The following is a 12205-nucleotide window of genomic DNA, read 5'->3' as shown; positions in this document are numbered from 1 at the left end:
ATCATAGTATTGTTTAAAATATAGAACATTTGAAACCTTGAACTTCAAAGTAAGAAATTAAGGGTTATGCTTCCAAGGGAGACTGCTTGGAGTAATAACTTCCCTGTGTGGAACTGGTTTTTCTGGACATCATGTGATACTGCCACAGATACCAAGTTCAGCATCAGCATCATCAAAACCTTAATGAACCAAGTTTCATAACACAAAAATTCACTACAAATGAGTGTGTTTCTAGCTCTAATATATACTTTAATATAAAGACACACTTCAGGATAAAGACACAAGTACTAAATGGAATATAATGAAACAATCTTGTTTTTGTATTGCTGTATGATACTTACCAAGCAATAACTGTAGTATATAAAATATAAGTCCAAAGACACTGTTTGGCTGGTTTAATACACCATCCTTTCCAAAGATGGAACCCAGAAGACCAAATCCTCGACCCCATCTGTAAAATAAGGAAAACCAGTAACCCTGTTTTCTTAAAAACGTAAAATCTGAGAATGCTACCCTAACACTCATCCAAATCTCTAAGTTGCCAATTTCCATATATTCTCTTTTCCAAAAGATCTAGGACAGAGACTCCTCTGATAGCATTAGTATTGCAGAGGAAGGGCTTTCTCAATTAAGCCAGGATCTCTAAGCAACACCATTGTGTTGACACTTTGGGTTAAATAACTCTTGGTGATGGGGGGTTGTTCAGTGTATTACAGGGCTTTAGCATTACGCCTGGCCTTTACCCACTAGATATAGAATCGCCACTCCTCATCCCCGGGGACAAAATTACCCCCAGTTAAGAGCCATAGATATACACTGTCCTATGTCTTCAAAGTATGCAGACTGAAACATTGCTTCCTGACACATTTCAACAGGATATGCATTAGAAAATATATGCTGAAGGTATTTTTAAATATAACACAAATCAGAAACTGAAGATCTTTCCTCGAATCTTATCTCAGGAATAACTGATGCATTGTATGTCCCATCAGTTATTTTCAGTTAAAGTTCAAACCTTGCATTTGACGTAACATTTTCATAATCTTATTTTCTTAAAAAAATCACTAAATGTAACAAAATCTGATAGAAATATCAAACAAAAATTTACTTTGTTCTAGGTGCAGGTGATGGTCTCCAGGAATGAGTAAGTCAGACTAGGTGGGCCCTTGAGGAGCTCATATTCCATTTAGAAAGTAATTAAAACTGGTGAATAAATAAGTTGCCAACAGAAAAGGACCAACTTATTAATAGATTCACAGGAAAATTGAAGAGGGAGGTCATTATAGACCAGAGCTTTTGAGAATTGAAAAGTGTATATATAATCACCATGGGTGCTTTTTAAAATGCAGATTTTACTTCAGTAGGTCTGTGATGGGGTCTAAGACTGCATTTTCAAGCAAAAGAGTGCTCCAAGGTGATGCTCTGGTATTTAAATTTTTGGTACTATAAAATGTGCAATTATTTTGCTTTTAACATTACACTTCAATAATATCAATATTCTTTTAAAACAATAATTTAAGAATTCTCTCCAAATTAATATATGTATATTTGAATTATATTTAATCATATGCTACATATTGATGCTCTGGTCAATAATGGACCACACATATGACAGCGGCCCCTCTATACAGCTGAGGTGTGTAGTTGGCTGTACCATCTAGGCTGTCAAGTAGGCTCTGATGTTTGCACAATAAAATCACCTCAACTATTTCTCAAAATGTATCCTGATTGTGACTGGGTGTGACAGTGTGTGTGTGCACACTTCTATATAATATGTTGGGAGGAATTATCCCCTATCCCTCAAATTTCTAAGAGGAGAGATCTCAATATGAGCTCAGATCTCCATCTGATCAATACTTCTTGCCTTTTGTATACTTCCATGCCTTCACATATTCCTGGCCAGACCAGTGGCCACAACTTAATTTATCCACTTACAAGAAGGAACTGAGACCCTTCTGAATTTCTTCTTTGGGATCTATCTACCTAAACAAAGCTGCAACCCGAATTATTTTTTTTTTAATTATGGTTAAAAAAACCACAATAAAACTTATTATCTTAACCATTTTTAAGTGTACAGCTCAAGAATGTTAAACATATTCCCACTATTGTCAAACAGATGTATTATTTCATCCAGTATTTATCTTTTTCATCCTTCCCTTACAATTGTTCACCCATTTCTCTACAGGGACAAGCCCACTTGGTAGTAAATTTCAAGTAAAACCCAACGTCAAGGCAAATCAAAGGAGATGAGGGGTACCCCCCCCCACATCTTTATTGGGATTATTATTTTTTTTCCAACAGTTGGTTACAAAATTATGGAGGTTTTGAATGGTCCACCCCACCCTTTATCTCAAGCCCTGGCATTTCTTAAAATACTTTTTACTGAAGTATCAAGACAAGTGCACAAAAGTATACAAAGCAAAATGAATTTCCATGAGCAGAATATATTTGTGTACTAGCACCTAGTTCAAGAAAAAGAACATTACCAAAACCTCAGAACTCCCTTTTTTCCTCCTAGTCTCATTTATTCTATTAATTTTTTTTCCTTACATTGTTGTAGTTCCCATAGTTTCCACACCACTGTATCACCCGTGAACCATCACCATATTCCCTTGTGTTCATCCCCCCCCCTGTTTTGCCCCGACTCCTCCCTCTCCTTTGCTGTATGCCTCAGTTCTATGGTCAGCTTGCTAGTTTTGACTTTTTCTGGACCTTTTGTTTGGTCTCTCTCTATTCCACATATAAGTGAGACCATCTGGTATTTCTTTTTCTCAGAAGAACTCTTAAGCTCCCTTTACAATTACTCCTCCTCCCCTGCAATAATAACCACTATCCTTTTCAAATAGAATATTAAATTATAATTTAAAGTATATTGAAAATACATTAAATATGAATTTGAAATGATAAAATATTTGATAAATCCTAAGAAACAAATATAAGTTGGATACCATAATCACCACTTAGGTCAGAAAATGGAACTCTGATATCCCCTTAATGTGGCTGAATCTAATCAGATGCTCCTGTTCTCCAAAAGCAGAGGTTCTCCAACTTTTACCCATGAGTTTCTATATGGACTTATCACAAGTGAAAATTCCTAGAGATATGATTTAATTTGTCCCTACTCCCATTTTCTTTTACTTGACATGTTGCGTCACTTTTAAGCTATATATTCCTAGTCCTGGCATTTTTTTTCTTTTCTTTTTTTTAACATTTATTTATTTATTTATACAAGCACTGGGTACAGTCAGAAGCGCAGAAGGGTGAGAGAATTCACCAGAGCCAAAGCGGGGAACAGAACAGGCAGACCGACGAAGTACACTGCTGAGGGGAGCAGCAGGCACAGCAGGAGAGGTCTGTGCGCCATATGGGACCATTGCCAACAGCTGGGGATTGAACTGGCTTCTGCAGAGGCTGTAGGCACCTTTGAGCCCAGCGCTCAACTGCCGCGCCACCAGGGGAGGCCCTATTCCTGGCATTTTAAAGTCTCAATTTCACAGAAAGTGAGTTTCCCAGGAACACATTATATCAAACATACCTATAATAAACCATAATTATATTCTTTTCTGCACAGACTGCTTTTCCTGGGGTTAATAATTCTTATTTTGCTTGTTTAGCTCTCCATGCCTCCATCATTAGTTTTTCAAAATCCTTCTGAGCAGTATTTTCAACAATTTCACCCATATCAAGAAATCTGTGAACTGCACATTCTGGAGACATCTTCCCCAGAGCCCTCAAGCCGGCACATCCGCTCTGGATGACACATTCAGGTTGGCCGCTCTCTAGACTTGCTGCACAACTGTCACCCTGAAACTTCCAACCTCTTCCCCATACTGGATCTTTCTTTCCTTAGATTTGGCATTGTCCTATTCACCTTGGTTTATTAACTTCTTCTGGTGAAACAGTATTCTAACAGCTTCCTTGAGAAAATAAGTACTGGAGGTAAAATTTCTGAGATGTTGAAAGTTTAAAAATAAAAATGTTATTTTTCTACTGCCATGCTGGACTGATTGCTTGGGTATATACTTACAAAGTAAACATAATTTTCCGTCAGGACGTTTAAGACATTATTCTATTACCCTGTTTCCAGAGTTGGTCCTTGAAAAAAGTGATTTTCTCAGACTGTCTGAAATTCCTTCTCATTGATCAGTAAGCTATTAATTTTTAAAAGCGATATTTCTGCCTATTTTAGTCTTCCCTTGCAAGTTTTGTAGTAGCCCATTCAAGTAGATTTTTTTGGTCTCATAGTCCTCATCTATTAGAGCCCAAAAAGGAACATATCCTACTTCCTTCTCAGTTTTGCTCTCAGGGCTTTGCTTTTCTTTTCCTCTGGCAAAACTCCTTGCTCCTTACAGTTGTGTTTTAATTATACATGTCCCAGGCACCACTCACAGTGTCACCACTTTCCAACCTCATAATCTCACAGACATACTCTTACACTCATTCAAGGAAGCCTTTAACTCCATGTTCATATTTTTTCTCTCCTCCCTAATTCCTGTCAATTTTTAGACTTCGACATAACATAGACAAACCATCAATTATACCCTCAATAATTCCAACTCAGCTATCTATTTCCATAATCAAATCTTCCACTTTGCAAGGTGGAGAAACCATATGAAGAAGCAGCAATATTTGGAGTGATAGATGACGGTTCAGAATTTCTAAGATTAAAGACTCCATGCTGTAGATTATAGTGCTGAACCCTAAGTTGGACATATAAAGAAAATTACATGCAGGGACATCATAATAAAATTCCAGAAAAACACAAGGAAATTGGCTTTTTAAAGAAATAGCCAAAGAGGAAAAAAAGACACATTCTTAAATAGGAAACAAAAAGATTGACAGCTAACACCAACAGAAAGGGAAGCCAAAAGACTGTTCATCTACAATTCCATATTCAACTCTAAATATCATTGTATCACACTTCATATATTTGTATTAATTAGTCAATGTCTCCAGTACTAGTTGTCTATGAGGGTGGGGATCACTCACTACTGACTGTGCGGGGACTAGCACAAGGCACATAGCATGTAGTAGGTAGGGTAGGGAGGATTCAATAATCACTCGCTCAACAGATACTGAGTGCCAATACTGTGTGCTTGTTAATGTTTTAGGTGCTCACAAAAAATAAAATAGACAAAATTCAATGACCTCATGGAGTTTACATTCTTATGGAAGGAGACAAGCAAATAAGTAAAAAATAAACAAGGTCATATGGAGAGAAGCAGAAACAAAGCAGACAAAGGTGAGTAGAGGGTTGAAAACTGCAATTTAAACTTTACATTCAAAGTCAGGTGCTCAGGAATGGACAAACTGAGGTAAGAAAATAATCCGTGCTCACCTGGCAGGTTTGAGGAACAGTCAGGAACTATGGATGGAAGAGAAAAAAAAAACAAATGAAAGGAGAGAGTAGTAAGAGACAAGGTAAAAAAAAAAAAATCAGGGTCAGGGTAGTAGCATATCATATAAGGTCTCTAGGCCATTATTATGACTCTGACTTTTAAGTCTGAATGAAATAGGTAGCTAGTCTGAAGTTCTTATCTGTATTTTAAAAGGATCACTCTGGCTACACTGTTAGAAATAGTCCATGAGGAAGATGGTTGGAAGTAAATCCAGTTATGAGGCTTCAGCAACAATACCAGAAATAGATTATGGTGGCTTGGGCCAGATGATAGCAGTGTAGTCGTGAGAAGTGGTTGAACACAAGATAGATCTAAAAGGCAGCACCACCAAGAGCTGTGCACAGATTGGATGTGCAGTGTAAGACAAAGAAAGTGGTGTAAGATGATAGCAAGGTTTTGATTTGTGCAGCTGGGAAGAGAAGTTGCTAATTTTCATGCTGTGAAAGAGAAGGCTTTGGATGGATGAGCAAGGAGAGATTCAGTTTTGGACACACTGAATTTGAACTGTCTTTTATATCTCCAAGTAGAGACATAAGATAAGCAATTGACTATCTTAGCAGTTTAAGCTAGAGATAAAAATGTGGATACTGGCGGTACTTAGTCATGAGAGTGAATGACATCACCAAGTAACCTTTGATAAATGAATCAATCTATTAATTAATGACTAATAAATATATGACTATGTGCCACCAGAGCTGTCGAGGACAATGTGATGTACAATATTGGGGACTTAAGTTTTTGTTGTTGTGAAACCACAACCATATTTGTCTGGTTTTTTTAAAGAACCTTCCTTTGCCTTCAGATATTCTCCAATACTATCTTTAAGAAAACATTGCATAAATCAAAAAAGATAAACTCATGCAATTTGCAGCAACATGGATGGAGCCGGAAGGGATCATGCATCGCAAAATAAGCCATAAAGCAAAAGAAAAATACCGGATGGCCTCACTCATAGCAGGAGTCTAGAAAACCTAAATAAGAGACCAGGAAAAAGAATAACTATAAGAAAGAAAAAATCAAAATCAACAAGCAACTATAAACCAGAGAAACACTACGGGGGATAGGGGGAGAGGATGGACTGGGGTCAAAATAAGGGGGCTGCAATTGTATGGGGAATATAACCAAGATGAAAATGCACACATTATGCAAAAATGAAAAATGATGTAAGAAATATATAAGAAATAAAAAAGAAGAAGAAAAAAGAAAACATTGCATAGCCAATACTAAGGCCAGGCAAGTTTCCTCTTATTTTCCAGAGCTGATAAATTTACCTTAACCCTGTATCTTGAAATGAAAGCTGTTAAGACTTACTAAATCCTGACTGCCCCCTTGTGGAGAGTGTTTGAAGATCATCCCAACATCATTTCTATGAGTATTAATTTGAAGTCAACTGGACCATCAGCAGTGTGTGTCTTTAAATTATATTGCCTCTCCTGTGTCAAACTGTTTACACTGAGTTCCATTTTGACTTTACATCTTGGTAATTTCTAAATAAAAGAGTCACATGAACTCCTTTGCTATAGGAATGTTGCTGAAAACACTACATCTGTGACCTTTATGCAAAACCTGTAAGATATTTATAACTAATAGGGAAAAAACAAAGAGTTGTAGGGCAATGTTTCCTTTTAAGGCAAGACTGCCATGAACCCTTGTGTGTGTGATGTTTGATCCCACTTACATGATATTCTAGGACAAGCAAGACTATAATAGAAAAAAAAATACACAACAGTTTCTTGCGGGAGGTTGGGGGTTGGAGTGGGGGAGATGACTGGCAAGAGGGATGATGAAACTTTGCAGGGTTATGGTAATACTCTACAGCAAAAGAACTGTCACTAGGTATCAGTACTACTCCACCCTGTAGTAACAACCAAAAATGTCTCCAGACAGTGTTAAATATTCCCTGGAAAGCAAATTCACCCCTAATTGAATACCACGCCTATATCTTGACAGTACCATGGCTTATATAGGTATGCGATTGTTGAAACTCAGAGAACACACACTAAAAATCTTTGTATTGCAATATGACTAGTTTAGCTCAAAGGAAAACAAACTATAAACAGAGAATGAACTCTAGTTAATGCTATGTATGCTAAAACATTTAGGAGAAAGCTTTAGTGATGGTTGGAGAGAGGGGTATTTATATAAGCACATAATTATGCAAATATAGTAAATGTTAATGATAGACTATAAGTAATGAGTACATAAGCCTATAAAATTCTTTAAACGTTTCTGTACATTTGGAATTTTCTAATAAAATGTTGGGTAATTCTCACTGATCCATTATATAAATCAGAAGAGACCCAATGGAGCTAGTTCAGAACCATGGAATATATACATGCACTGAGAAGTATCAGCTGTAACTACTCTGGATCCTGGAAAGATCACATAGAGAACTTGTGACTTCACAAATAAAACCTGTGACTTCTTGAAGGCTTCTTGGAGAAGAAACAATAAAACTCCACCATCACTTACAAATTGGATCTGTAAATTCAAATCTCAAACACAATGTAAAGGCTCAGGTCTACTTTAAAAGCCCTGAAATTTCATGAAAGCAGTATATGCCTGCAAATTGTTTCATGAGTGGTCAAATTTTTAAAAATTTAACGACTACGTATAACATTTGTTGTTGTTTCTAATAAAACAAAAGCTTATTATGGAATTATAGATCAATATGAGTAATCTAAAGCTAACACAGGGCCTCCCTGGTGGGGCAAGGGGTTAACACGCAACCTATGAAGCAATCCGCAACCACTGCAGCACGAGTTCAATCCCCAGCCAGCGAACTTCCCACATGGCGTAACAGAACTTCTTCTCCTGGCTCGCCCGCTGCTTCTCTCAGCACTGTATTTCAGTCAATCTGTCTGTTCTGCTCCCCACTCTGTCTTTGGTGAATCCTCTCACCACCCCTGCACCTCTGGCCTGTTCCCCATGTCTGTATGCATAAATAAATAAATCTTAAAAAAAAAAAAAAAGCTAACACAATGTTACATGTTAAGTATATCAATTTAAAAGTGTTAATATGCTATGGTATCATATAATAGGTATCAAATAAATTCTTCAATGAAATTGACAATTTCCTATAGACTTATTAGTGTACATAAAATCTACAACTTTATTGGGATTCATACAATCATCTAGTCTATTGCCATTCAAAGCATGAATCATAAGCCAATGGTGGTCTATGATCTATTTGTTATGTATCCATGATGAGATCAGTTTAGAAATTTTTTTAAAAGTTTAATATTGCCAGAACATCTAAATTCATGATTAGTGTTTTTTCTTGTTGAACAGAATATTGACAGAACCACGTGTTGCAACACTCATGTGTAAGTCAGATATGGCATGATGTATACAAATCAGGCATAGGAGAATCAAGTTATAGGTGATATCTTAAAGTTATTTTGTCATCTACCTAAAGGTGTATAAAAATCTGAGGAAATGCACAGGTTTACTCATTTTCATAACTAGTTAATTTTACAAACATTTTAATCATGTTTTAAAACACAATCTAATATTACTAGCTATATTAGAGAAGTGAAATGTTATTTTTTAAAGATTTATTTATTTTTATTTATTCATACAAGAACGGGTACAGGGCAGAGGTGTGTGTATGTGGGGGGTGGTGAGAGGATTCACCAGAGACAGAGCGGGGAGCAGAACAGGCAGACTAAGTGAAATAGACTGCTTAGAGGAGCAGCGGGCGAGACAGGAGAGGTCTGCTGCACCATGTGGGTTTCTCCCTGGCTGGGGATCAAACTCATGCTGCAGTGGCAGTGGACAGATTCATAGGTTGCATCTTAACCCCTTGAGCACCAGGGAGGCCCAAAGATTTATTTATTTATGCATATAAGAGCTGGGATGTAGTCCAGAGGTGCGGGGTGATGAGAGGATTCACCAGAGACAGAATGGGGAGCAGAACAGGCAGATCTACTGAAATACACTGCTGAAGGGAGCAGCAGGTGAGAGAGGAGAAGTCTGCTGCACCATGTGGGTTAGTTCCCTAGCTGGGGATCTAAGTGCTGCAGTGGCTGGTGATAGCTTGATAGCACTGAGACTTTAACCCCTGTGCCACCAGGGAGGCCCCGAAACATTATTTTTAACCTAATTTACATATGGACAAAAAAGCTTCAGTGGATTTTTCAGCAGCTTTTTAGTGGAAAACACACACCTCTGAATGCACCAATACCAATCAATAAACCAAATGAGTGTAAAGGAAGTGATTATGAAGAGATGAAGATCAAGAGGCCTACTTTCACTTAGGAATAAGATTCCTCATAAAACTGAGTTCAATTTTGTAGCCATAATTGATAGTAAAGTGCTAGTACTACAGTGTGTGAATTACAGAGATATATTAATTAATGGAGCAACAAAGCCATCAAAATCTAAGGAATATTTTAAAAAGTACATTGAAATAAGTTCAGAACCAAAAGAATTATTTGAAAGAAAAGCACACTGAATTTAAAAAGCAAACAGAAGTAGATGTTCAGAACTTCATAAGTGTTTATTTTACAGGCTTGTTAGGATAAAAACACTAAATACAAAAGTTAGGAAGCAAGGAAATGATTACATCAAAGATAGTTGCTTGGAAGTACCAGGGAGACTTGCACTTTTCAATGATAGCACAGCTTGCCACATTTAGAAACTAATGCTATGGAAAACCAGTTTACAAAAAAATGCTTGCAAAGTAATTATTATTGCACCTAAACAGGTGCACAGATATTGCTAATATGCTATCTGAACGCTATGGCTCTATGAAGGAAGAATTCTTGTTCTCATTTTTATAGTCCACAAATATAGTAGCTCTGAATGGCTAATAGTTTAAAGAAAACAAGTTATTTCCTCAGATTAAAAAGGCGCACCAGAAAGTAAACCAACACATTACTTCTGTCACCAACAAATTCTTCATATAAAAAATCAGTAAAACTAAACATGTTTAGGGCCTTCCTGGTGGCGGCGCAAGGGGTTAAGCACCGCACTATGAAGCAATCCGCACCCTCTGCAGCACGAGTTCGATCCCCGGCCGGCCAGGGAGCAACCCATGTGGCGCAGCAGACCTCTCCTGACTCGCCCGCTGCTCCCCTCAGCAGTGCATTTCAGTGGATCTGCCTATTCTGTTCCCCACTCTGTCTCTGATGAATCCTCTCACCCCCGCATCTGTGGCCTGTACCCTAGCTCTTGAATGCATAAATAAATAAATCTTTAAAAAAAAAAAACTAAACATGTTCAGTGTTATAATAAAAATCATGAGAATGTAAATGTTAAAGCATTAGAGATCATTATCTTTATGATGTGATAATAAAGAATTATAAATATCTGCTAATGCATTAATGTTAAAATGTCAATTTTAAAACAATGGTTACTGAGAGAAAGCTGGGGTTACAGAACAAACTCTTAGTGTTTCTGCAAGATAAAACACAAGTCTGGGAACTCTTCTAAATTATTGGTGAGAATGTAGACTACTCCAGAATTTTTGGTAGGAATACAGACCACTCCAGTCTCTACGGAAAACAGTATGGAGGTCTCTCAAAATATTAAAAATAGACCTATCACATGATCCAGATCGTCAGGGATTTACCTGAAGAATGCAAAAAACACTAATCTGAAGAGATATATATGTGCTCCTATGTTCACTGAAGCACTATTTACAGTAACCAAGCTATAGAAATAACCCAACAGATGAGTGAAGAAGATGTGGTATAAATGTAATGGAATACTACTCAGCTATAAAAAAGATGAAATTGGGCCTCCGCTGGTAGCACAGTCAGTTGAGCGCAGCGCTGTGAAGCTGTCCACAGCCTCTGCAGTGCTGGTTCGATCCCGGCCGGCTGGCGAGGGTCCCACATGGCAAATGGCCAACTTGTAATCAGGGAAATGCAAATCAAAACTACAATGAGATACCATCTTACACCAGTGAGAATGGCACATTTTAAAAAAAACTAGCAACAACAAATGTTGGCAAGGATGCGGAGAAAAGGGAACTCTCCTGCACTGCTGGTGGGAGTGCAAACTGGTCCAACCACTATGGAGAGCTGTGTGGAGATTCCTCAATCTGCTAAAGATGGAGCTTCCATATAATCCAGCAATTCCACTCCTAGGTATTTACTCCAAGGACAAGAAACATTAATTCAAAAGGGCACTTGCACCCCTATGTTTTTAGCAGCTCTATTTACAATAGCTAAGCTATGGAAACAACCCAAATGCCCAAAAATAGATGACTGGATCAAGAAGATGTCGTACATATACACAACGGAATATTACTCAGCGATCAAAAAAGATAAACTCGTGCAATTTGCAGCAACATGGATGGAGCTGGAAGGGATCATGCTCAATGAAAGAAGCCAGATAGAAAAAGAAAAACACTGGATGGTCTCACTCATAGCAGAAATTTATAAAACCTAAATAAGGGACCAGGAAAAAGACTAATTAAAATAAAGTAAAAATCAGAATCAACAAGCAGCTATAAACCAGAGACACAAGGGGAGGAGGGTGGGTAAGAGAGTAGGATCAAAACAAGGGTGGTGGGAATTGTATGGGGACTATAACCAAGACAAAAATGCATACATTGTGCACAAATGAAAAATGATGTAAAATATATAAAATTAAAAAATAACAAAATTTGTAAGTTTGAACAGGTTACCACCATATACTTTATATAGGTAACAGAATATTTTAAAACTTAATTTACCGGGGCCTCCCCGGTGGTGCAGCGGTTGAGCGCTGGGGTGCGAAGCTGCCTGCAGCCTCCATGGCGCCAGTTCGATCCCCGGCTGCTCCCCGGCCACTGGAGGAGGGTCCCGTATGGCGCG

The 12205-nt window shown here is 37.7% G+C and overlaps 1 protein-coding gene across 3 annotated transcripts in view; it reads right to left on the bottom strand.

Moving 5' to 3' along the window:
* VKORC1L1 (vitamin K epoxide reductase complex subunit 1 like 1) overlaps nt 1-12205 on the bottom strand; it is a 92290-nt gene that overhangs the window by 51091 nt on the left and 28994 nt on the right. For all 3 annotated transcript variants that reach the window (XR_008551196.1, XR_008551195.1, XM_037506768.2), the window contains exon 2: nt 342-451. Coding sequence is in view for 1 of the 3 variants with exons in the window: in XM_037506768.2 (XP_037362665.1) it covers nt 342-451 (110 nt within the window). In the remaining 2 variants the exon portion in view is untranslated. The remainder of the gene's footprint in view (nt 1-341; nt 452-12205) is intronic.

Source organism: Talpa occidentalis, unplaced genomic scaffold (genome assembly GCF_014898055.3).
Source record: "Talpa occidentalis isolate TD23 unplaced genomic scaffold, MPIMG_talOcc4v2.1 talOcc4.12, whole genome shotgun sequence".
In the NCBI taxonomy this organism is placed as follows: Eukaryota; Metazoa; Chordata; class Mammalia; order Eulipotyphla; family Talpidae; genus Talpa; species Talpa occidentalis.
This window is presented reverse-complemented; position numbering and strand designations above follow the sequence as displayed.